Below are 25,552 nucleotides of genomic sequence, written 5' to 3'. Positions count from 1 at the left end.
GCGGGGAGCGGTGCCTAGCCCMTCAGACTGGGTGCCGTGGGCTTTGGACATCCGTGGGAAGCAGCATTGCGGGGTTTCTTACCGTGCGCCCCGGGAGGCGAGTGCCACGCTCGTGTGCAGGGTTTGGCACGGCCACCGAGCCGAGAATACAGGGCCCAGTGCAAGGAGGGAGGCTGCGAGGTTGGCATCGCGCTGGCTGCAGTGTTGCAAAACGGATGCATTACCAAAACAGAAATTAAAGCTTGGTTTTGGTGCCGACAGTTATCGAGGGGCGTTTTGGGGAGCGGTCTTAATCTCGGTCAGCTGCTCTGACTCAAGTGTCCGTGTTCAGGGGAGTGGCAGCACGTTCACGTCAGCGATGGATGGCTGCTCTTGGAGCACAGTGTTGGCGGAGCGAGGTGAGGGGGAGTGATGGGCAGGATGCTCCAGGGAGAGACACAGAGAAGTGCAGAGCCCAGCTCTTGTGCCAGCAACACTTGTGCTTTGCACTGTTGCAAGCAGGTATCCCACATGTCTCAAATACTGAGTGAAATCAGGAAGTGTAGGAAGCCTCAGCAGGTTTCTAGATTCTTGAAGTTGTCTATATCCCTTTACAAGCAACATAGGCACGCAGAGAGGTTTTCCTTTGCTGTGCCTTCTAATAGAGCTTGAAGTAAGGAAGCTTCTTCTGAGTGGGATATCAGGATGGGAACCTTCTGTCAGTTCTCTGGGACTTTGAAACCCAGCTGGGCCAGCAGACATCTGAGCATGGATTGAAGTGCCCCTTTTAAACTGTATTATATGGGTCATACTGGTTACCTTGAATCTTGATACCCTTTCACTCCAGTATTGCCCACTAAGGACAGCAAACTTGAGTTTGGGAATAATATTTCTGGCTCTGCAGGAGCTTGAGGTCAGGGAATTGAAAGCTCTGCTTTTCTGTTTCTGTTCCTTACATCTTTTCTGCTAGGTACAGGCTGCTCCCTGCCTGTGGCGCATCAGCCAAAGCCTCTTTGTCCCTGCTATGGGCTATGCCGGGTTTGTCTGACCATGTGCCCCATGAGAGCTTTGAAGGCGACGCGTTTGCACAGGGCCTGTGCCAGCATCGCTTCCAAGTGGCGGCGGCTGGCGAGCACGGCGGCCAGGTGAGCGCCACTGTCCCGTCCAGGGGCTACCAGCGCCTCCCTTGCGCCCCTCTCTTCTGTGGGCCCTTGTGGGTGCGGAAATCGCCAGCACAAAGGCTCCAGGAGGCCTTCTCGGTGCCTTGGGGGAGGAGGCCGAGTGAAGAGGGAGGCTTCCCAGGCAGGGAGAATCCTGCGTTTACCCACAGACTGGTGTCAAGCCCAGAGCTGCTCTAGGGGGAAGRTGCTGGACACGGGGCATGAAGAGCTCCATGCACCCCGAAACAGAACGTAGGGTTCTTCCAGACACCAGCACGTGTGTATGAACGGTGACAGGGCTTCCTGTCCCCTTCCTGAAGGGGAAGGGGAATCGGCAGAGTAGGCTCTGGCCCCTGCCTGGATCTGATCCTTGCTGAACCCACCTGCCTCCAATGTGCTGCTTGTAGCCAGCCTTCCCTAAAGCTCTGTCCTCGTGTGTGTCCCTAGGCCCTGCAGTGACACCTCAGACCCAGGGCTGAGCCCTTTGCCACCCCAGACCCAGGGCTGAGCCCTTCCCCAGTAACTGCAGCGAGGTGCCCCCCAGGGAAAGGCAGGGCAGGAGGGCCTGCGGTCACGCGGGGCTTCGGGCTCTGCAGACCTCACCTGGGCACCGTCCCCGAGCGTGGGACTGGACACGAGGGCCGGGGCAGGGCGGGGGGCTGCGGCCTGCTGCCTCCGGCCCCGCGGCAGCCGGTTTCATGTTCACRGAGGGTTTCGTGTTGTTCGCTGTCCTCCAGGAGCGACCGGCCTGGCATTATGAAATAGTAATGAGCTTCCCTCTCTCTTTCTCGCCCTCTCCCTCTCTTCCCCTGGCCCCGGGCCCTCTAGAGTTACCTCAGCCCTTTGCTTGTGATCTGCTCAGAGCCGTCTCCTCTGAGCAAATCCCAGCGCGGGCGAGATGCTGGAGGGAAAGCGGTGCTGACAGGCRGCTCGCAGGAGCCTTCCCCCTGCGCTTGTAAGCCGTGAAGGTAACGGGGCTGGGCAGGAGCGACCGAACCCCSGGGAAATGCCAGTGCATCCGCAGCAGGGCCAGAGAGGGGCGGGGGCCGCAGCCTGCCCTGGAAAAATCCTCCTCCCCTCCGCTTTGCCGGCTCCGTCACCCGCGCATGGGAGAGTGGCTGCGAGCAGCGCCGGGCCGGTGCGGGAGGCGYGCGGGGACGCCTCGCGCGGGGACGCCCCCCGCACCCTCCGCACTTGCTCTTTCTCCGTAGTGGCCGCAGCAGGGGAGATGTCCACCGTCTCGCGGGACCTCAGCAGGCCCCTCTGGCCTCCCGGAGTAGGAGAGAAATCTCAGCAGTGAGGAGGAATGGGCTGGGAGAGGCAGTGAGCGCCCCAGTGCCGGGGCTGCTCTCGGAGGAGGTAGAGGGAGTTTGGGAAAGGCAGCTTTGCCCCTCGGCGCGGGGGCGGCGTCACGGCATCCCCCCCTCTTCCCTGCAGGATCATGCCGTGGCGGCGCAGGCCGGCAGCGCTGCGGACCCCGGCGGGCCCTGGGACACGCTCTGCATTGTAGCCCCTCAGTGCGAGGTGTACGTGAGCGTGGGCCCCGCGGACGGGACCGCGCGGTGAGTGCAGCCCGCGCGGGGCTCGGCCCAATCCTGCTGGGTGGGAATGGGGGCTGCAGCCCTGAGGGAGAGGGGGCAAATGCAAGAGACCCTGTGTCTCAAGCTGCTGCTCTCTGCCCCTGTGCCCTCGGGCCTKTGCTGACCACTGGCTCTCCTGTTTCCCTGCTCCACAGCTGGGAAGGGAGCTGGACATACCCCCTGTTCAGCCCCAGAGCAGAGGGGGAGCACAGAGAAAACAGCACCAAGCCCAGCACCAATGTCCGGACCTGCACTGAAGCCAACTCTGCGCTCCCCAAGGTAAGATGGGGAGTAGCAAGGGGGTGTCTCTTGGTTTGGGGCTATTTCATTCTCCCCTACTCCCTTGCCCCAACCCTTCACTACCATGCCTGCTGGGTGCTTCCACAAACTCCTGAGATGCAAGCAGGGATGGTTGGAGGCCTTTAGTCCCCGCAAAATGCCTTTTCCCCTTAGCACGTGAACAGATTTACTCATGGATTGCCCCATCCAGCTTTCTTATGTTATTCCTTGGCATGCCAGCTGATGTCGGGCTGAGATCACCTTATGCTCCCCCTGCTCCCTTCCTGCTCCCTTTTCCCCAGCAGCTTTGGACTGAATGGACTGTATCTCCTCGCCTCTGCCTCTCTGTAGCCCAGAGAGGCTTCCAGTGGCAGCTCTCTGCCCTCACTGCAGAGACCTGCCCTATCTTGTCTCTCAGGAGAGGGAAATGATGAGGCTGTGGGACAGCGTTCTGGGATCAGGCAAGCAAGACATGAKGAACTACGCAGGCCACAAGGAAGAGGTGCGGACGCGAGCCCTGCAGACAGACAGAGCCAGGTGGGGTCAGCCCGTTCCCTCTGCGCCCTGGGCGAGAGCAGAGCCCCAGAGCTTTAGGAAAGAAATCTGCCCTCTGAAAGCAGGTACACTTGGTTTGCTCCCATGGTAGATCCTAGTCCGGGCTTGCTTTACGCATGGGGACCTTTACGGGAGTCTGAATTCATAGCAGAGCTTTTTTTAACTGAAGGGGCCTAGGCTCTCTCGGCATCTCTTTATCCAGTGCCTAGCTTTGGTCCCAGAGGTCTTAGCCATCCCTCTGGGAACCATGCAAAAGGGTAAGGTCCGGAGTCTGTGAAACTCTGCTTCTCTTGTGTCTTGACCTCAAAACRTGGGTCTCCTGCGTGTTGTCTGTCTGCATGGCTTGGTGCGCCCTGGGTTCACAGCATCACATCCCAAACCTCCTGCCCGCTTGGGCAGATTCGGGGATTTGTCTGTGCCCTCCAGGACTGTAGCTCTCCCATGAAGGGGTGCATTGCAGTAGATGCACTGGTGCTCTCCTGCATCACTCGTGCCTACCGCATTAACTGCCTTCTCCCCACCCCAGAGCGCAGCCTCAAAAGCCAGCAGCCCGCAGAGAGCTGGGCAAGAAACCGCCCGGAGAGCAGCTATTTCTCCCTGGAGCGCCGCAAATCCGACCCTCCCTGGGCTCCCCCGCTGCCGCGTGGCGGCCGCAGCACCTCGCCGGCGCGCAGCGAGCCGCCATGCGCCGGCGGGCACCRCGCGGGCGCGGAGGGGCGGCACGGCATGGAGAGGCAGGAGTACACGGCGCTCGCCGGCCTGCCCAAGCCCAAGCGCCTCAGCCGCGGGGAGGCTTTGGAGCGCAGCGGCGCCCGCACGCTCAGCCCCGGGCGCGTGGAGGTGGAGCGGATATTCGGCTGCGAGCGCAGGTGAGAAGCGGGATGGGGCCCCGTGCTGACTCGGGTGGGTGGACATGTAGGATCGCCCTCAGATCCTGCCAAGACCTCCAAGTCTCCATGCCGCAGGGGCTAGATGGGGAAGCCCAGCCCACATTCATATTTCAGCTATGTTTATGTTTTGTTTAAAGCTAGGGCTGGGGCCTTGTCCTCCCTTGCCTCCATGAGGGCCCTCTGAGGAGCTCCCAGGACAGAGGGCCCTGCCTGCGGCATGCAGGAAAGTGCACACACCACTGGCTGGTTGCACAGGGCAAGAAGGGAAAAGAGGAAGAAAATGGGAAGAAGACAGTGGAAAGTGTCCTGGGGAAGGTGGATGGGATGCAGGATTGAAGGACAGGATGAAGGGAAGCTGGGTTTTCCCTCAAGGGTGGTTAAAGCAGTGAAGATGGGGCGAGAGAGAGACTCCAGGGCTACTTGTGTTTGGCACAAGCAGAGAGATCTGTGGGGTCAGGCTCGGATGGAGCAGGAACTATAGCCACACATGGCTCACAAGGTCTCTGCCAGCTGTAGCCTCCAAGCCTTGGGGCTGAGGGCCTCTGGCCAGGGCCCTGGAAGCCAGGATGGAGCAGCACCTGGGATGGACTGTGTGTGCCAGCAGGAAATCCGAGACTCTGGAGGCTTTCCAGGCCCTGGAAGAGGGCCGTGTGGACCGGCTCGATGGGAAGACCCCCATTCCGCCCAGCAAGGGTCGACTAGCTCGGAGGCAGTCCAGCCCCACTCTGTTCAGAGAGGTGAGTTGGCCACATGGTGGAACCCCAGCCCTCAGTGGAACCATGGTGGAACCTCAGCTCTCTAAGCTGGGTTGCTTCTTCCTGACATGTTTGTTTGGTTTGTTTTCCTACTTTTACCTCATGCTTCTGTTTCATTTCCTCCCCTCCTTCCCTCCATTACCAGCCCTTCCCTTGCAGCCCGCTCCCTCTGTCACAAGCGAGGACTTCTTAGGTGCGTGTTGGTTCAGCACATGTGCATTCAACTGCTTTGTTGCTTTTTGTCTGCAGAGCTATTAAACTAARCTGTTTCCTAGTCCTAATCCCACCTATTTTTTCCTCCCTTGCTCCCTCTCASCTGACAGATGTCAGTTTGGGCGGGTTTGGGGTTGTGTTTTTTAATTATTAGAGGACCCTTTGCTCTCTCTCCCCACTCTGTCCCTAGGGCCAGCGGCTCTTCCGGCACCTTGAGCAGTGCAACAGGGACCCCAAGGCCTCCCTTCGCTCCCTGAGCCCAGSCCGGCAGCCGGAGAGGAACAGCAGGAGCCGCGGGGATCTCCTGCATCTCACGAGCCCAGCAACACGGGCAGAGAGGGACTGGCGGAAACCCAGAGAGTCTGCGAGCCCCGTCCAGCACCTGGAGAGAGACGGCAAAAGCCTGCGCTCCGCAAGCCCGGCTCGCAGGTCGGAGAGGAGAGCCGGGCAGGCCGCGAGCCCTCCCCAGCGCTCCGAGAAGGACTGGCGGAGCCGAGCAGAGGCCGCCCGCCCCGTGTGTCTGGAAAAACCCCCAGAAAGAGGCCGAGCTGCCTGGCAGACTGAGAGGACAGGGAAGAACCTGGAGAGGAAGAGCCGAGGGGATTCCCTGCACTCCGTGAACCTCGGGAGCAGTTTGGATAACAGCAGGCCTGGCCGGATAGGGCCCCTGCGATCGGTGAGTCCCAGGAGAGAGGCAGAGAGCACGTGGAAAAGCCAAAAGGAGATTGCTCCTGCCAGCCTGGTGCGGAGCACGGAGGGGAAATGGGTGAACTCAGGAGAGCTGCTGCACACTGCGGGCCCCAGGAGACACCCGGAGTGCGGCTGGCAGACCCTCAGGGAAAAGCTGCAGCCTTCCAGCCCAGGAAAGGGCACAGACAGTGACCAGAAAGGCCGAGGTAAGCCCCTGCGCCCAGTGAGTCCAGTGCGACCGCAGGAGCAGGACTGGAAGAGTCCAGGAGATGTTCACCAAGCCCAAAAGATGGAGAAGGACTGGAAGCGTCAAGAAAAGCCCATGTGCCATGCTGAGTTGATGAACCAACTGGAAAGGGAGTGGAAGAGCTTCACTAGGTGTGTAGATGCGGGACCACGGCCTGACAACAGCTGGAGAAGGCCTGAGAGCCCAGCGCAGCGCTTGGAAGATGACTGGAAGGGCCCAGAGCCAGTCCGAGCCTCAAACAACCCAGAAAAGCCATTGGAAAATGACTGGGGGAACAAGAAGAACTTTTTTTCTCATGTGAGTACAGTAGAGGCATGAAARTGTGGGCAGAAGCCAGAATAGATGGGGACCCCACCTCCCCTTCCACAAGGTTTGAAAGTTTCCCTACCCATATAGAACAAGAAGGTCCCGTGATTTGCTGTTCTCTTTGCTGGCCAGGACAGAAGCAGGTTGTACAGACACTGTTGTTCACACATGCACTACAGTCCTCCTGTTCCCCAGCACCCCCATTTCTCCAGAGAAGGAGCAATACTGCTTTCCCAGAGCTGGGAGGAGGTTTTTCCCCTGCAAACTGTATTGGGAGGCAGATATTGAGTCCTGGGAAACCGTGGGAAGCACTAAACAAGTGGGGCTTAGCGCTTGCTTTCTCTCCGTGCAGTCGCAGCTGGGTGGAGGCAGCCTCCCACCACAAAGCAGTGCCAGCTCCTCGGGAAGCCAACACCCATACCTGAATGCCAGCGAGAAACACCACAAGGTAGGGGACAGTCCGTGAGGATGGGATGGGGAGGGAGCTGATGGTTGCAGGAACGATGGGGCCTTTCTTTGTGACCAAGAAGCCCTGGAATCAGCCCTCCCTGCAGGTCAGCACATAGCTGCAGGCTGCGTTTCGGTCCTTGCTGGTGACACTGAGTGGGCTTAGCTGGGTCACTGCTGCCAAGGGCTGCAGGTACCTCCGTGCCTCCTTCCCCTGAGGTTCACCGGGTGCTGTACTCACTAGCACATCCCGGTGTCACAGGCAAACAGGTCGCCTTCATATCCCCTTTCTCAGACTGGAAAACTGAGACTTCCATTTACAAGGTCAGGGATGGGTGACTGGTAGATTTGGAGTGGAGCTCCTTCCCTCCCTTTACTATTATCTGTTGATAAGATGGAGCCAGCTGTTTCAGGAAAGGGATGAAACTGGCATTAGTGGCATGAGAGGAAATATCATCAGTCACATTCGCATTTCTGGGAGACCAAAAATAGCCGGAAAGTGGTTTTGGAGGGCTGAGGAAAGTGCYCTGGGAGCCTGTACAGTCCATTTCCCTGTCTCCTTCTCTGTCCATGTGTGTCGGTCTTCTTGGCCAGGCTGCCCCCAGGAATGACATCTAGGAACATATGCTTGCTGGGGCAGGCTCACCCATTTTATGCAGCCAGGCAGGAAGGCCTGGCAAAAGCCTCTGAAACTCGAGCCTGGAGACTCCCCCCTGCCTGTCCTCCCTGCCCCAGGTCAGCGTGGAGCCCTGCGCTCGCAGAACGGCTCGTTCAAGTCGTGCTTGCCCTTTCAGCCAACATACTCGGCGTTTCCACGCTGCTGGGCTCCGGGTCAGGTGCCTTAGCAATGCCCCATTCACTGTGGCRTGTACCGCTGAGCCTATGCCAGCCTTGCTGAGCCCCTGGCTACCTGGCACGGGCTCAGGCCCTGCCCGGCAATTCCCACTCCGGCTGYCCTGTTGCAGGGACCTGTTGCCGGCCCCTAGGAAGAACCAGCGCTCCCCTCTGCGCAGATAACCCATCACRAGCTGCTGCTTTGGGGCTCTCCTCCTGTGGGAGGAAGAAAACGGGAGGGCCTCCATCCCAGGGGAGCYTCCAAAGGCGTGGGCCCCGCAGGGCTGCCCCAGCCCGGCTCTGGCTGCTGCTTCCTCAGCCCTCTCCTCCCTAGGCCGCGACTTTTCCTCGCCCCAGACCCGTCCAAGGGGCACGGGGCCGCCGCCCCGGGTACGGGGGCGTCGCAGGGCGCGGGCTGGCCGGGCCGGCGGGGCCGCCGCGGTGCCCAAAGCGGCGCCCTTCCCTCCGGCCTGGGCTGCGGGGCGGCCCTCCCCGGCCGCGCCATTGGCTGCGGGGCGGCCCGGCCCGCGCTGACACGGGCCCATTAGCCTCGCCGGGCCCTCCCAGGAAGTTTAGGGGGGTGGAGGGAAGGGAAGGAAAGAAAAGTTTTCTTAATAAAAAAAAAAAAGAAAAAAAAAAAAAAAGCCCTTCGAGGGCGGGCGGCAGAGCGCGGCTCGGGCATGGTGGGGCCGCTGGAGCCGCCCGCCCGCTGAAGCCGCCCTGGCTACGAGCGCCCAGCCCCGCCGCCCCGATCCCGATCCCGGCCCCGATCCCGGCGCCGCCGCCCGCGGAGCCCCCGCCATGACGGTGAGTGCTGCGCGCCGACCCCCACCGGGGGCTGCTCCCCGGGAAAGCGGGGCCACAGCCACACTCCTGGGAAAGAAAGAAAGAAAGAAACTATATATTTATATATATCTATGTGCGTATGTGTGTGTGTATTCCCTTCCTGGCTGTTCCTCTTCTTCCCCCTTTCGATCCCTCCTTCCCGACRCCGCTCCAGGACCACCCGCCCCCTGGGCTGCTCCCCTCGCCCCTGTCGCTGTCGCCCACGTCGGAGCCTGGATCCACCGCACGGGCCGGAGCTCCGGTCCAGGACCTGCTCCCTCCTCTGTGAAGGCCCGGGGCTGGGGGTGCGGGGGTGGTCCCCTCTCCCTCGGCCCCGAGGGGGCTGCCGGCCGGCCCCGGTGCCAGCATCGCCGTGGGGCTCCGAGCGGGCTGGGGTGGCTGCTGTCCCCAGCAGGACGCGGGGTTGTGGCGGGGGGCGCCCAGCCTGGCCCTGCACCCTGCCGGGAGCTGTCAGCTGCCGCTTCCTCCCTGTCCCGCSGCATCCTGCCGCCTTTCCTCCCCTCCCTGCTCCTCTTCCTCTCGGCCGCCAGCGCTGGGGACAGGGAGGGCCTGGGCTCCCGCCCTCCGATGCGGCAAATGCTCCTGCGGCCGGCGCCAGGTCCCTCCTTGCCACTATCTCTGGTGTCCTGGGCCGTTCTGATCCTCGTCTGTGGGGCCGCGAGGCTCCTGCGTGACCGTCTTCGTGGGTGCTGTAACAGCAGGCAGCGCCCCACGGGAATAGATATCCCCCTGCTAGGTTGGTCAGCAGAGGTAAATCCATGCTTTGTGTAAACAGTGACTCCGCTGAGACCGGCTGAACTCGCCAAACTAATGATTCCAGGCCATTTTGAAATCCACCTCACCTGGGAGGTGAGAAGCCTTTGCTCCGTGCGGGGCAGGGATGCAGCCAGGCAGCGAGGAAGGAGCGTCCCGGCTGTGGCGGGCGGAAGGCGAGCGTTCCTCCCGCGTGGATGTTGGCCGCCCGCGAGAGGAAGGTGGTTGAGCAGAGTGGAGTAATGGAGATGACAAAGCGGGCCGTGCCCGCGGGCCGTTCTCACCAAGGGAGGCTGTGGGAAAGGCAGAGCTCGTCGCCTGCTTGTTTTTGCAGGACGCGTACCTTTGGGAGCTGTGTGTGCTTTGCAGTTTTGCCTCTGCTAAGCAGAGACAGAGCAGTTTGCGTTGTCTTTTGGCCTTGGGCCTTTTCCTTGTGGAGCAAGTTCCCTTTCTGGAGCAGGGAAAACACATGCTTTCTGGGGCAATCTCGTACGATCTTTCCTGTGGTGAAAAGGAGGTGGGAGAAAGTGGTGGCCCTCAACCTATGGCCCTCAGGAGCTTTGGGGATCCAGAAGAGGGGAAGGCATGGTGACAGCAGGGGCAGGAAAGGGAAGGAGTCCACCTGACTGCRTCCCCTTCCCCTGGCTCTGGAGCCTGCAATGCCAGCCAGGCTTTGTCTAGCCCAGCAAGCCAAGACGAGGAGCTCCCATCCCTCCCCTTTGGTGGCTGTCCCTTTGACTCGGAGCTTTTTACTCCAGCTTGTTCCAACGTCCTCTCCTGTTTTCCGTCCTTCTGGGCTCTGCCTTCTTTGTACCACCCAGGAGTAATTCTTTCACCCCCACCCCGTTGCCTTTCCTTCTTTGGTGTTTACATTCTTCAGATGTTTGCAGGCTGTTATCACGGCCCGCGTAGCCACTCTTCAGCCAGACGGAGCAGCCAGCTCCCTTTAACCTGCGCTGTCAGCCATTCCTGCCAGACCTCACCTGCCTTCCTAGGCTCCGCTCCGCTGCCTCTACCTGGCCGCCCGGGCGCTGTGCGGAGCTGGGTGCAGCTCTGGGAGGTGGCGTCGGAGCCAGGCAGACTCGCTCCTGCCTCCCAAGCCCAGAGCTCTCCATCTGCAGCCCTGAGCAGCACTTCAGGGATAGAAGCTTTGTGTTTGCCTGGGGGTGCATCCGGTTGCATCCTTGCATCTCGGTTGGTGTTTGCCAATACCCGGATCTCTCAGGGTCGCCGCTTTCCTGATCGTTTCCTCCTCCTGGCTCTGGGCCTTTTCCTCAGATGCAGGGCTCATTCTCTGTTCTCTGGCTGTATCCCAGGCTCTTTATTCCAGATGATGAAGCTGAATTTGGTTGTGGAGAGGGGAAGAGAAAGGGAACATTAGGCGTCCAGTGCTGCAGTACCAACTCCTCTACAACAAGAATAGTTTCAAAGATGCTTCCATAGCTGTGGCTACACATCTAAGGGCTGCAGGGGAAAAGACACTATTTCTGCCCTATGCAATTCACATACTTGAGGAAAAGCCCTCTGGGAGGCGTTTCCTGGCCTTGGCCCTGCATAAAGGCCAGAAATAAGGCGGGGATGCGGTGGCAGGGGTTCTGGACAGGCTTGTCCAATGCTGGGGTTTTGCTGGAGTTTCTTTCCCAGTGGAGTACGCTCTGTTCGTGTCCGTTATTTCACCAATTAATGCTTCGGCAGCATAAGTCTTCAACAGGACCTAGTTGGTCTGTACCATAACCCCGACCAGAAATGCTTTTGCTCGCTCCCTCCCTGGGCATATTGTTCTTTTGCCTCTCTGATCTCAGCTGCGTTCCTGCCTGCAGGACTCGGAGCCCAGAGCCTGCCCCATAGTTTCTGTGAAGACGCTTTCCTCAAAGCCAGATGCCTCTAGGAAGCGGCATTTCCTCAGTCTCCCAGCCCRCTTAATGCTGTGGCTTTCTTTTTGGTTTGAAGTGCCCTGAAAAGGAGGGCAGAGCAGTCGGCGCTCGTGGTTGCGTTATTTGGTCATGCCCGGGGATGTCTGTTACTCATCGCAGCCCTTCCTGGGAAGCGAGCGCCTGGACATCTGGTAGAGTGCAGCACAAGCTGGGCGGCCTCTGGGGACACTGGGTGGGCTCGAGGAGACGAAACGGGTGGCCCCAGGGGACCCGCACGTGCCTTCTCTCTCCTCCGCCTGATGCACGTGTGTCCCGGGGTGGGACCTTGTTCTTAGCCTTTTGCTTCCTTTCCTTCCCCTCCTCCTCCGCCCCACCACTCCCCATCTGGAGCCAGAGCTGAAGTCACTGCATTGGAAGGGATAACGGGAGAAAGGGTGGAGCTGCTGCCACAGGGAAGGAATTAATTTTCGGGGTGTTTTCTTGCGGAGCGGCGGTGGGGCTGGCGGGACGCCTCGGTGTGAGGGGGCGTGCAGCTCCACGGCGGTACCAGGAGGGCTCGCTCCGGTTCCCCTGGCCGTCTCCCTGCCGCCGGCACAGGGGTGACAGCCAGACGCTGCAGCCAGGCCTGCGGGGACAGGCAGTCCTTCCCTTCCCATGGCCTCCCCGCGCTGGCCGGCGCTTCCCYGCCATAACCCAGGAGCTGCAGCGCGGGGCGCTGAGAGCAGGGGAAGGTTTTGCCCAGCTGGGCAGCGAGCAAGGCCGTGAGGCGACCCACGTGGTGGCAGCTTGCTGTGCTTATCCAAGGGCACGGGAGAGCCCTGGCTTTGCTAGGCCACCCCTTCCCACCAACCGGGCCTTGGGTGGGACGTGTGGCGCGTTGGCAGCTGGCAGCTCTGCTGGTGTGGGCAGATCTGGTGYGGACCACCCAGAGGAACAGCCTGCCATGGTCTCCTCTCCTGTTGCTCTCCCGCCCCGGTGACAGATTTGCAGACTCTGGCCTCCCTGAAAGAAGAGCCCTTGAGTTATTTGCTCGTGCAACCTTTCCAAAGCCAGCGGAGCTGGTGGGAGGAGGACCAGCTCTAGCCTGTTGGGCTGAGGGCAGCATGAGGGAGAGCAGTTCCCTGAGTCAGCTCTCCGGTTTTCCACCTTTGGAAGGAGATAAACTGGTTGGGATGCTGTATTCGCTGCGTGAGGTTAGGTGGAGCCAGGGAGGGAGGGGGAAACTTTTTTTCCAGCATGGGGTGATCCAGATAAAAATCTGATCCTGATCCTCTCCATCATTTGTGGCCCAAGGCCAGAGAGAGGGCAGGCCCTGCTGCCAGAGAGAACAGAAGGAGCAAGGTAGCCAGAGAGAAGCCCCAAATGTGTCAGAGAGGATTTGTTCTCAAGCTCGGGTTGTGGCTCTGATTTGATCTCTCGCCTCGGGCAGATCATTTAAACATGGTGTGTTTTCACAGCTGCATAATTGCCTCCCGTACAGTTGTGGTGAGGGCTGTTTCATAGAGAGCTGCCCTCGTCTTTAATAAGTGGTTGGTGGTGAAGTTACAGGAGGGATGTACCCCTGGGGTGCACTTGCCCGTGGTTTGGGTGAGGTGTGTCTTGCTCTTCCGCTTTGCCTCCTTCCAAGCCAAGCCTGCTCAGTAGCAGCACAGCGTTCCCGCGCGCACACGCTCCTTGCCCCTGCCTCCCCTCCCGTCTCTGAATAAATGTCTCCAAGGCACCTTGTGGAAATCTCCCTGCTGCGTATTTTCCCTTATTTATTTATTTTTTAAAATCTTTCCTTATCTCCTGTTTCCTCTTACGGGAATGATTGCGTGTTGCTGAGAGCTAAATGCAGGCCTCTTCTGCCACTGGGTCCTAAGCCCYCATGAGTTTCCTAGAAGTGCTAGGCTTTTTTCTCTTAAAGCACTTAAGCACTTTTCCTTAAAAGTGCTAGGCTATTTTCTCTTGTTATAGGCTCAGCTTCCACCTGCTGACATGTAAAGACCTTTTGTGGGTTGTCCCAGACCTAGCACACAGTAACCCTCTGTTTTGTCCTTTTCTCTCCAGCCAGATCTTCTCAATTTCAAGAAGGGATGGATGTCCATCCTGGATGAGCCAGGAGAGGTAAGCCTGATCTCCTGATCTCATCCATCCTGGATGAGCCAGGAGAGGTAAGCCTGATCTCCACGACTGCCTCCTTCCCCAGCGTCCGTTCTTGGTGCTCCCCACGTGAGCAGTGGTTTTCCTTCCCCGCTTCTTGTGGTTGCTGAGAAGGACCCAGCTGACTTCCTGCTGAGGGGAACCTTTGGGGAACCTGTCATCAAACCTTTGGCTTGATGTGCAGGCAGAGCGTCTCATGGAGCATGTGCTGCTGCCCCTCTCTTAGCTGAGGGACTTGATGGGGGTGTCGGAAGGGATCTGGAGAAGGGGAAAGAGCTTTGCACGCAAAAGGGCTGAAAGGTCAAGAAACAGAAAGTCCCTCCCTGTTCCTTTGCTTTCCTCAGTAACTGTCTATCCGTTTCCCTCCTGTCTTTTCCCCTCCCTTCCCCTAACTGCCTGCAGTGGAAGAAACATTGGTTCGTGCTGACTGACTCAAGCCTGAGGTATTACAGGGACTCTAATGCTGAGGAGGTAAGCACGGGCAGCGTTGCTCAACGTTGCTGCATTCTTCCCTGGCCGTGTGTGGTGAGGAGAGGGAGAGGGGAGAGAAAAGCGACCGCTCGCGTGACCAGCTCGCTTCCAGAATGGGGAATGCTCTGTCCCAAAGAAAGGAGCCAAAAGTGGCAAGTCTCAGTTTGCAAACAGGTCCTGAAGAGGATGGGGTTTATAAGTACCCCAACCAAAAGGAGTGTCAAAGTCTATTGAGAGTCTCTTTTCGGTGGGAGAGGAAGAGAAGGCCTAGCCACCCGAGAGACCCAAGACTGGGCTGCTCGGGTCCTCTCCCTCTGTGCTGTTGGTTGCCACTGGAGTTGAAAGAATCCACACTATGTACAAGAGAAGTTGAGACTGGAGCATCTGCTGATGGACTGGGCTGTGGAGGGCTTGGCTTTCCAAGTACCAAATCCACCTGACCTGTTCCAGGGACTGTTGTGAGGTTGCTAGCACGCTAGCTGTGGTGGGACTTTTCACCTTCTGGAGAAGGGGCTTTTTCAGAGCTGGGTTTTGTACTTATGTCCTAGAGGGTGGCTGTGCTTTCAGGCAGATGACCTCGATGGTGAAATCGACCTTCGTTCCTGCACAGATGTGACTGAATTTGCAGTGCAGCGCAACTATGGCTTCCAGATACACGTGAGTGCCTGATACCAAACAGCTCTGGTGCTGAGCAGAGGCCACRCTGACGGGGGTGCTCTTTGGGAATGCATCTTGTCACCTTTTGAATGTGTCTCCTGCAGAGGCAACAGCAGTGCAAACCTTGTGCCACAGTTGGCAGTGCAGCAAGGCTAGTTGGTGACRTGTGTCCACAGTGTTTAAAGACATGAGGTACTGTGTGCCTGCAAAGGAAGGAGGAGGTTTTGCTGGACTGGACTGGGGCTAGAGGCTTCCCAGGAGTAAAGTTGAACACCAGGAATGTTTACTTAACCCGTTGGCCGAGGAAGCTTCTCCAGAGTTGAGTGGGAGGGAGTGGTTAGCAGAGCAGACCTCAGCACAGTGCAGTTCACCATGCTCTTGAGTAACAACCTGTACCCTGGATCCGGCCCCAGTACAGCTCTGTCTTCTGTTACTTTGTGTAGCAGTGGGAGGTGGCTGCTAAGGCAGCACAAATCACAGTGTTTCTTTCTGTGCATGTGCACAGCTGGGCATTTAATGTCTCGGGGTCCCTGTGGCAAACAGCTGTATCCCAACATTGATGCTCAGTTCCAAGCATTAAAAAGTTTGGACTGCGCTGACTAATGTTTGTCCAAATGTGCTGGCATATTTTTTTTTTTTAATTTTTTTTTTTAATTTTTTTTTTTTTTAGAAATGGTCTCATGGGGGTATGTAACAAGCTTCTGTGCAAAGAGCACATCTCATGCCTACCCTTCCACAAAACAGAGCATGAATGCAAGCAAGTCTTTTGAGACAGAGAGTGGTACCTCTAGCTGGTGTGACAGGGACTATACAGCCCCCAAAGAGGGACCATAAGTTTTGTAAAAAGCTCTTGGTGATTTTACAGTGTGCCGCCTATGCAAGCAGGTTGCCCAGTAGTCTTGCAAAAGCAGGCAAGAGCTGCTCGTGGCCTTGCGTGCTTAGGGCAGAGCCCTCTCGTATCTCCCGTTCAGACCAAGGATGCCATCTTCACGCTGTCTGCCATGACCTCGGGCATCCGGCGGAACTGGATTGAGGCGCTGAGGAAGAACGTGCGCCCCGTCAGCGCGCCAGACGTCACCAAGTAAGAACTCCCGAGCCTCGTGCTCCCCTCTCCCACAGCATCCCTCTGTCCCTCTGCCTTAAAGGCTCATCAGGGAGCTGTGAAGGCTGCTAGCTCCCTGTCTCCCCACATCTAAAAGGGGAGCAAGGAGAGCAGAGGGTGCGCAGAGATYGATGCTGGGCCTAGGCTGCCAACAGTCAGCACGTGGCCACATCTGGACTCATGACGAGCAGAAGTTTGTTTCCATTCCTGAGTCCAGCTTGCCTCCTGTCAGCAACCAAGCACGCGCTTAGCTCTGGTTGGAGGTGGTGCTCTCTAGAGGCACGAGTCCCTGCCAGACTCCCATGCTCTCCTCTCTGTGAGCTTTGGGGAATTAAACRTGACTAGGCCTGGGAGAGGTTTTAGTCCTGCCCAACCGGCTGTTTCCCTGCGCTCTGCTCTTCCTAAGCGTAGCCTAGAGACACCAATCTCCAGCCACAGCCAGCAGCATGGGTTGAAACCCTGCTGATCACACTGGCCACAGAAGCTTACTCTTAAACCCACTTTTTGCCTCACAACATGGATTTAGCTCGAGTTTACCGCTGGATTCTAGTGCAGCTGGGACTTGGGCCTAATTCTTTCCACCCCCTCACCCCTCAGGAAAGCATGTTTCCTCACACATGCATGCAGAGCTGCCAAGTGACATGATGCAACAGGCCAAGCTCTGCACTTRGTTTGTATTTTTTTTAAAAGGTTGGATAGAGCAGAGACTTAGCACAGGGGTAGGCCCGCGCTGCATGGGCCATTCAGCCTCCGCAGGCATCCTTTCCTGCCCCGTGCCTCTGCTCTGCTTCCAGACTCTCCGACTGCAATAAGGAGAACTCGTTCCGAAACTGCGTCCCTCAGAAGAGCTCGCTGAGGACAGAGGAGCAGCAGCGGGCAGGCTCGGGCTCCGGCTCCGAGGTCATCTCCAAGGGCACTCCCTGGAAGGCAGACGGGCAGCGCCAGGCTTTTGACTATGTGGAACTGTCCCCCTTGCAGCAGGGCCCTGTGAACCAGGGCTCTCCACAGAGGACAAGAGGGAGTTTGAGGGTCTCTGACCGAACTCCCAGGCATGACGATCTGGAGCGGGATCAGGCCATCCGTTCGGAGGAGAGGCGCAAGTGGTTTGAGGCCACCGATGGCGTGGGCCCACAAGGCGATGGCTCAGCAGGGGACCCCTCCCGCAAGGTGGGGCAGCAGGATGTCCCCCCTTCCCCACTGTCTGAGGACCAGCGGATTCGGCTGAGCGAGGAGATAGAGAAGAAGTGGCTGGAGCTGGAACGTCTGCCTTTGAAGGACTCGCGGCGGGTGCCCTTGACAGCGCTGCTGAACCAGAGCAAGGGGAGCCACGGAGAAACCAATGAAGCACTGAAGAAGGAGGTAGGGGCCTTCTCCTCGCTGAAAGCAAGTGTCTCATGGATCCTTATGTACTACTCTGAGGCCTTCGCCTCCCGGGCAGCAGGGAGCTCTGTGAGAGACCAGGGCAGAGGTGCGAAGGAGACACTGATTCTTATCCCACTGCCTGTTCTGTATGGGCAGCTCTGCCTCCATTTGCCACCTCTGAGGTGCATGGGAGCATGCACCATTGGGTAACACTTGTTTCCTAACTTGTCCTCACATGCCTTGAGAGACTCCTCAGGCTACATTTTGGCCCAGGATAAGTTAACTCAGTGGCTTTACTTGTACAGAGTCTGTTTCCTGGGAATACATTTGCAGCCTCTTTTCCCYGGCTGTCTCCTCACTGGTTCTTGCCACATTGGGGCTGTCTTCCCTGCTTTGGTGCCTTTATGGGCTGCCATTCCCTTGGGAAGCACACGTCTCCTTTGGCTGCGTGTGTTCCTCCCTGTGCCAAAGCCCAAGGCCTGGCAGGCGCAGCGTGTTAGTCGGGCCCCAGCACCTTTCCACCTGCAGCTGAGCTGTTCTCTCCCCTCCGTGGCACAGGTCCAGTCCCTACGGGCACAACTGGAGTCCTGCCGGGCCCGGAACGAGAGCCTTCGGGATGCGGCCAGATCCCAGGGAGAGGGGCACGTGCCCCGGGGATACATCTCACAGGTGAGCAGGGCCGGGGCACTGGATCGGGCCGGGAAGCGGCTGCTCTGGCTGCCAAGCAGGTATTGCTAATCATTGGGTTGCTATGGTGACGYTAACTAGGTTCAGCTGCAATCAATGTTAATTACATAAAGGCCAGTGTGTGTTGCCTGGCTTTAAAGGGACCCGAGTGTGAACTGCGTGGAAGAGGAGGAGATTGGACAGGCGCCACGTCCCGTTCTGTGCTCGCACAGCCTGGAATGAGCTGCCTCCTCCCTCGGAGCAGACTTGAGCTCCGAGAGGCCGCGTGGCACACGCCGGGGTTCCTCTTCCCTCCCCAGATGTGTTAAACGTGCCGCAGTTCGGGGCACACATCTGTTGAAGCGCTGCCAGCCGCGGGCTCACAGCTTCCATGCTGCGCTGTGCGGCTCCGAGTGATGAAGCCTTCCTTGGCCCGGCCAGAAGTGAGCTCTGCTGCAGCTCCGGCCTGCCGGCGGGTATAACACCCACTGCAGGGCTTTGGAACAGACGTAGCAACTTTCTCCTGAGCTTGCTCTGTGCTTACTGGTGATTTGCAGCGTGCTGCACACAGCTCTCACTAATAGGGGCCCCGTGGACAAGGAGGCTCCCTTCACAAAAGAAATCCCTCGTTAAAAGCAGTCTGTCAGGCTGTGGGGAGCTCCCTTTGCTGCCAGGGCCAGGCAAGCACTGAAGGTCGCTTCAATAGCACAGCCCGTTGGTGTGTTGGGGCAGCACGTGGTAAGCTCTGCAGATCAGAGTTTGCTCACACTTTCAGAGTTTGCTCACACTTCAGCCAGTTGATTTACTTCTTTATCCTGGACTCAGCCAGTGGGGGAGGAAAAGCAAACGTGATCAAATTTGGCAGGATGTTCAGCACCATTACTGGGGTTTTCAATCTCATTCTTCATTAGTATTTTTCCCCAGTAAAGCTCCTGTCCTGTCTGAGGGGAGGCTCTAGTTTGACCTCAATAATGAGATTTCAGGACTTGTCTTATGTGTTGAAAGAACCTCTAGGGGAAGGAAATTGAGGCTGGTGACCAGCCCCTTGCAGGGAGGTTGCTGTACCTAGCTCAGATAAGGAAAGCCACCCCTCACGTGGCTCCAAGTGCAGCCAGTCAGCTGTGGCTCTGTGATCTTGATTACTGTTAACCACTTAAAGGCTTCTTTATGGTTAAATAAACAAAAAGAGTGGGAAGAAAAGGCATCTTATCGTCCTGATTGCTCCATCTCAAAGGGCCAGTGTCTAGTATCTGAGTCAAAACAGCTCCTTTCCCCAAAGGGAACTTTCTGTCTGAATTTGCCAATGTTCACCACAAGTTTGTGGACAAACCACGGAACTGATCCCTCACCTTTTCCTCTCCTTTGTTTGAGCTGTGAAGCAGTTGCCAGATTGCCTCATCTCAGTACGGAGGAGAAGCAAGGACATATATCCCCCCACATCTCTATCAGTATTGTTCATCTCAGCATTTTCCTTGCTGCTGGAAGAAGGAGTAGGACAGATAGCAAGGGGGTCTCAGCGGGGAACACAGTGGCTCTCCACTTGAGGTCTTGGCAACTTTGGCTTTTTAAAGTCATGATCTGGAACRGTTTGGCAAATAAATCCTTCCCAAGGGGCTGGGGGCAACGCTACTGGCATCTGCAGTGAGTCTGGCCGCATGGCTTTTGAGAAGGGAATTGCTTAGTTTCTGCAATACCAGTAAACTCCAGCACTCGGGCTTTGAAAGAACGGTCTTGTTGGTGTCCTTCAGCTCAGACCCATCAAAAAGGGGTGGGTTGCTTGAGGAAGACCTCTGAGTTAGGTTTTGGGGAGGGCTCTTTAATAACATCTGACCGAGTTGAGGGGAATGGAAGGTGTCACTTTTCTGAGGAGGCTCACTTTTCACTGATTCTGGGGAAYGCTGCTTCATTTAAAAGGCAAATACTGAAATGTGCTTCCTGCCTTTACTCGCCTTGTGTCAGGCAGTGTAGCCTGGTAGAACCGTCCTGGCCATGGTTTTGGGAGTGTTACTCCCACCTCCCCCTTGTCCAAAGAGAGACCTTCATGTCTTGGTGACTCAGTTTTAAGAAGAGCAAGAGGAGTGTTTCTTCTGCAAACCACTTGAAACTGTGAAATGGCCCCGTTAAACACTTGTGTCCAGCAATAAAAGAAGTGCCTCAGTTCCAGAAGGAAACCCTTGTCCTGGGAGGTGGTCTCATTTCTCTCAGAATGGCCCCGACTCTGAGTGAGGTCTGCAAAGCCAAACATCAACATGGCCAGGTGTCACGTCTAGCCTGGGCCTTTCCTCCCTCCTGCGTGTCTGGGCCCTGCAAGTCCCTCACTCCTGCTGTCCTTTCCTGGCATGGCAGGAGGCTTGTGAACGCAGCCTGGCCGAGATGGAGTCGTCCCACCAGCAGGTGATGGAGGARCTCCAGCGGCACCATCAGCGGGAGCTGGAGCGGCTGCGGCAGGAGAAGGAGCGGCTCCTCGCAGAGGAGGCCGCAGCGACAGCCGCAGGTAGGGCTGCAAACCAAGATGGGGCCCCGCTCAGGTGGGTCCCTCCCTCCTCTCCCAAATGCCTGTCACTTGTGCCAGAAACTGTGTATGTTGCCACCCTGCTCCTCCCAAAGTGTTGGATCCCTAGAAACTCCAGACTGAGGGCATTGGGTATGATCCAGTTGGATGCTGAGGACCCTGCTTCCTAGGTGTCAACGTGGCCCTAGGTCTCTGGGTGCTCAGGAGCAAGAGTTTAGGGARTGCCCTGGCTAATCCCACATCTCTTTTCCCCTTCTGCAGCCATTGAAGCACTGAAGAAAGCCCATCGAGAGGAGATGAATAAGGAGCTGGGGAGGACACGCAGCTTCCAGCAGGCTGGCGCAGGTGCAGAAGCCCTCCAGAAGCAGCATCAGTAAGAAATCTCTGTCCCCTCTGCCTTGCCCAGTGCCTGCTGCCCTAGCCAGGCCCGTTGCTGATYCCTATCAGTAATTGCCAGGGTTGCTGGAGGGGAAGACAAGGAGATTCATTCCCTATTTGGCACCAGTAAAGTGGGATATGCCCAAAGGAGAATAAACAGCCACCCAGCCCTCTAGCACTAGCTGAGGTTGTGCTGTTGTCCCCCACTGCTCTCTCTCAGCTTATTCTCTCTGTTTTCCTTCTGCATAGCTGCTCCATTTCTCCTGCATTACACAGAGCTCCCAAAAGCACTGTGCTTCTGTGGGAGACAGATTGAGGCCTTAATCCACAGGGAACATTTCTTTTTGTAACAGTGACTATTGGAAGCTTTGGGAAGATGATGCCCACACCATGGGTATACAGGACCAGCGCCCAGGGGACAACTGGGAGGGGAGGACAGTGGGGGTCGCAGGGGAGTGATGTCCTGGCACCTCTTTGGCAGGTTGGACGTGGATTCCCTGAAGCGGGAACTGCAGGTGCTCTCAGAGCAGTACTCCCAGAAGTGCCTGGAAATCGGGCAGCTCACGGAGAAGGCGGAGGAGCGGGAGCAGACRCTGCAGCGCTGTCAGCAAGAAGGGAAGGAGCTGCTGCGGCAGAACCAGGCGAGAGAGGGGCTCTCCCTGCCAGCAGAGACCACAGAGCACATTCCTCCCACGGGGGGCTGTCTCTTGTACAGCACGCCCTATCTGTTAAAATTCCCCTATTTGTTCATGTTTCTCCTCTCCAAGATTTTATTAAAAAGGAAGAAAAAAGATGGAGAGGGGGGGATGGAGTCTGTAGATGGGCCTGTCCTGTGGCGAATGTATTCCTTATGCTGCAGGAGCAGACACAAGTTATGGGCAAACCCAATGGCAGAAAGGTCTCTAAGCTGGGGAAGGGGTTGGTATGAAGACCCAGGCCCCTGGCAGGACCCGGGGCAGCCGAGAGCCTCATGTCGTGGCTCCGCTGACATACTTTGCTCTTGCTCCCAGGAGCTGCAGTCCCGGCTCTCGGAGGAGATCGGGAAGCTGAGAAGCTTTATTTCATCACGGGGCTCCGGGGACCGGTCTCCGCACAACAACGAGCGGAGCTCCTGCGAGCTGGAGGTAGGGAGGTGCTGCTCGGCTGCCCCGCTGCTCCCCAGCACCGCGCGGCCTCGAGCGCTCGCCACAGTTTCTCCCGGGAGCCTTCCCGTGCGAGGGAGCGGGTGGCAGGAGCGGACCGTGGGGCAGGGAGGGAGCAGGGCTGCTGCAGGAAGGAGGTGCGCAAGCTTCCCCACTGCAGCTCTCCCGGGCCACCTCACATCGCTTCCTTTCCTGCCCTGGCCCTGCTGACCCCTCCTTCCGATTCCAAGGTCGCACGCATGCGGAGACCCGGTGCCGGTGGCTGTTTCCAAGGCAATCGCTCTCTGCTTCCCTGCCTTGAGTCATCTCTGGTTCCTCTCCCCCCTCTCTGGTCCAGGTACTGCTGCGGGTGAAGGAGAATGAGCTGCAGTACCTAAAGAAAGAGATCCAGTGTCTCCGGGAGGAGCTTCAGATGATGCAAAAGGTACATGTTTTCCAGGAGCCATTCCGGCCTGTGTCCCAGGGCCGGGTGCTGATTGCCTCGCTCCACAGGTGGCGGGGAAGCAGCAGAAGAGCGAGGTGAGGGAAGGGAGCACCGTGTCTGTGTRGCAGCAGGTTTGACCTGGCCTTGAGTGGACCCTCAGGTGCAACAGCTGCGAGCACAGAACAGCCCTGGTCTCTGAACAGTACGGGGCAGTGCAGACCTGCTTTGGAAAGCACCGCAACCTCCRCCTAGGTTTGGCGAGGAGGTGCCTCAAAATAGTTGGGGACCTTTGTAGCTGCTCTGTGTGTGAATATGGTACTTAGGCATAAGAGGGGACTGGCCAGGAGCCCTTCTTTGCCCGGTGGGAAAACCTGCTGAAGCAGGGCCAGTACTTTGGTTCCCCAGCCACCTCYTCTGTGCCTTGTCCTGCTTCTTCCCGCGGGCCTGCCCTCTCTCCGTGTTGAGCGTCTCCTTGGGCACAGTCGCCAGGGGTGCTGCTCTCGGCTTTCCCAGCCGCTCCCTAGCTACAAGTGCCTCTAGATACAGTGGCTTCCGCTGCATTGCAGCTCCTTGTTCCCAAACCATGGCATATAAACTACTGCCAGCCTGAGGCCACGATCTCTGGGACAGACAGCGGTGGCAGCCCCTGCAGAGGGTTTTCAGTGCAAAGTGCCCTGCCACAGCAGGGAATCTGAAATAAGCAGCGAGAATCAGTGATGACCTCCCAACTTCATAGATTACTTTTTTAAGCTTTTTGCCATTTAAGTGGCCGGTACCAGCCCTTTCAGGGTTCAGTAGCCCACATCTCTGATCTTTTTTCTTCCCYGCGTGACGGGCACAGATGCACATGAGCAGGATTGGAGCCCAAACCTCCTGCTCAATTTGGTGCCTTCAGGTCCACGTTGTTGTGRAACCAGTGACTGTGTCTTCATCCCCAGCGCAGGGTATGAGAGCCCCCTGTGCTTTGTAGTGGTGCCTTAGCCCTTTTTGTTTTTCCAAATGGTCTCTGAATGGCTCTGTTTGGCCTGCTGTGGGTAGCCTGGCTGGGCCTTTCTACCAGGCTCTCCTGGCCTGCAAGGAGGGAGAAACAACTTGAGCTGAGCTTCACATCTCAGGCTGGATCTCCTTTCTCCCACTGGCCTTTCTCCCACTAGGCTCTCCTTGCCATCCCCTCCCCGCAGCAAATACCAGTGCAAATACCGGCTTCAGGATTGCTGACTCCTCTCCCTCCCTTGGCAGGATAAGAGATTCGCCTCAGGGAAATACCAGGATGTCTATGCGGAGCTGAATCACATTAAGGTGCGCTCAGAGCGGGAGATTGAGCAGCTGAAGGAGCATCTGCGCCTGGCCATGGCGGCCCTGCAGGAGAAGGAGTCGCTGTGCAACAGCCTCAGCAAGTAGCGGTGAGCAGCAGGGCCCAGCGGCAGCCTGCTCGGAGCTGCCAGCTGGCACTCTCTGCCTTGATGTGAAGGGAGGAGGCTGAGGGGGATGGAGCCAAGGGCAGGTCCCTCTGTCCTGCCCAGGGCTGTGGGGCTGCCTGTCCTGACCTTGCAGCCCCCTGTCTCAGACTCAAGGTCCTGCCCCTCCTCTTGTCCCTGATATTCTCTCCACAATGTCCTTGTCTCTCTTCACTCCGTGCTGCCCTCGCTGCTTGGCTGCCTTCCTGTTGCYGACATTGAGTGCTGCTAACTAGGCTGAGGGGTAGAAGCTGGCCCCATACCAACCTTTACCCTGCAGTTTGGATGACAGCCTGTGTGGGGACACTTGCCTGGCAATCTGCTCCCCACATAGGTAGTGTTTCCTCTGAATTCACCTTTGAAGGGGCTGACATGGCACAGCAGGAAATCTTGAGTCTGCACCAAAGCAGCCCTGACTCCAGCTAATCCTTCACACGCACTCTTGGGGCTTTCCTGATGCAGGTGATGGAAAAGGAAGTGGAATGTCAGGGTGCTGTGAAGCGAACAAGGGTGCCCTGTTCTCCAGAGCAAGTTTGTGTCTTGCCTGAGTGCTGCAATTGTCAGGGTTGGGGTTGGGCAAGGCTAAAGTGTCTCTAGCAGACAGCTAAAGGGCCGCCTCATGGCTAGCAGAAGAGGCAAGTGGTGTTTCCACACTCAGTGGGGTCCTTCTAAACTATTTTTTTGTCTCTCCATTTCCTCCATAGGTCTGCTCTTCATTTGTTTATCTGTTCTGTTTTTTATTTGCTCTATTCCTCACTTACAGGGAGGGAGAGGATGAATCCCATCTGTAATCGCCTTGGCAAGAAATCTCCCTTCCCCATGCAGCTTCCTCACTCCCTTCCCAAAGCTTTCGATGAAGCCCTTCCAAACTCCTTTCACCTGCGTATCTGAGCACATTGTTTGGACCGGCTCCTTTCGTGCACCTTCTTCAGGATTTTATATGTGGAAAAAATATATATTTTATAGATTTTTTTTTTTCCTGGAAAGAGGAGATTTAGGAGGGGGAAACTTTTTACATCACCAGCATCTTCTAACCTGAAAAAAAGCAAAAGAGAATTTGTTTTCCCTCCTCCCCAGCTGTGTTCCTCTTGGTCACAAAGCCACCTTCAGCTGGTCCTATTTCCTCTCTTCCAAATGTCTCTGAGGCCCCGCTGGGACCTACTGTGAGGACAAGGCTCCCCCCACGCCATCCCCAGGGACCTGCAGACAAGACCGACCAAAGCCATAGGGGGGAGCTAATGGGCAGCCTGCCACGGATATGCTTCGAAAGAGGAGACCTTGGCGAAAGGCTGCGTGATGAAGCACTCGGTGACTGTCCTTTGGCTCCTGCAAGAACTGAGTTGGCAGGAGCCTGGGTCTGTGGGGGTCCTCCTCCAGCTGCCCCCCATTCGGGAAAATGGAGATCCTGTCTTCTCCAGGGAAGAGGAGCCAAGAGGCTGCTACTGCCCCCGCCGGAGCCAGCTCGTGAAGGTGGCAGCTACTGCTCTGCTGTGCAGTTCGACTTTTAACTTAATAAAATCTTCCCATTTCACTGAGGAAAACGCATTCAGAGTGTGGAAGGCTTGCCAGGGCTTCCTAGCCCTGTTTTGTGGGRGTCACTTTTCCTCTGGTCTGTAGTGCCAGCTTTCTGCATCAGTTTGGGGCAGGCATGCTCTGAGCTAGCTTGGCACCTACTGTTAAATGCAGCCTTTGCTTCTTTCTAGTTTGTAGTGCTGAGCTGTGTATGTCTGGCCTCACATTATAGCTCTTGCGTGGCTTGTGTAGGCAGATGGTTCTGTTTGCTCAGGGTTTCTCCTGTGCTGCAAATCTGCACAGAAAGGCTGATGGCCAC

General features: G+C 57.3%; 1 protein-coding gene across 1 annotated transcript; it reads left to right on the top strand.

Annotated features, from left to right (window-relative positions):
* The first annotated feature begins 1,010 nt into the window (after positions 1-1,010).
* TRIOBP (TRIO and F-actin binding protein) lies at positions 1,011-25,138 on the top strand. The gene is made up of 21 exons (XM_026039880.1): positions 1,011-1,124; positions 2,577-2,701; positions 2,875-2,998; positions 3,417-3,540; positions 4,080-4,422; positions 5,048-5,180; positions 5,602-6,645; positions 7,007-7,102; positions 13,458-13,514; positions 13,953-14,021; positions 14,589-14,678; positions 15,650-15,759; positions 16,575-17,139; positions 17,701-17,811; positions 20,155-20,302; positions 20,582-20,693; positions 21,180-21,339; positions 21,709-21,822; positions 22,178-22,264; positions 23,504-23,667; positions 24,485-25,138. Exons 1-20 carry the CDS (start codon positions 1,011-1,013, stop codon positions 23,663-23,665), a joined length of 3,888 nt encoding a protein of 1,295 aa, XP_025895665.1. The 3' UTR covers positions 23,666-23,667; positions 24,485-25,138.
* Positions 25,139-25,552: the final 414 nt, after the last annotated feature.

The sequence above is a fragment of the Nothoprocta perdicaria genome, unplaced genomic scaffold (assembly GCF_003342845.1).
Source record: "Nothoprocta perdicaria isolate Ctin4 unplaced genomic scaffold, notPer1 scaffold_244, whole genome shotgun sequence".
Taxonomy (NCBI): Eukaryota; Metazoa; Chordata; class Aves; order Tinamiformes; family Tinamidae; genus Nothoprocta; species Nothoprocta perdicaria.
The sequence above is the reverse complement of the archived record's forward strand: the minus strand, read 5'-3'. Positions and strand labels throughout refer to the sequence as shown.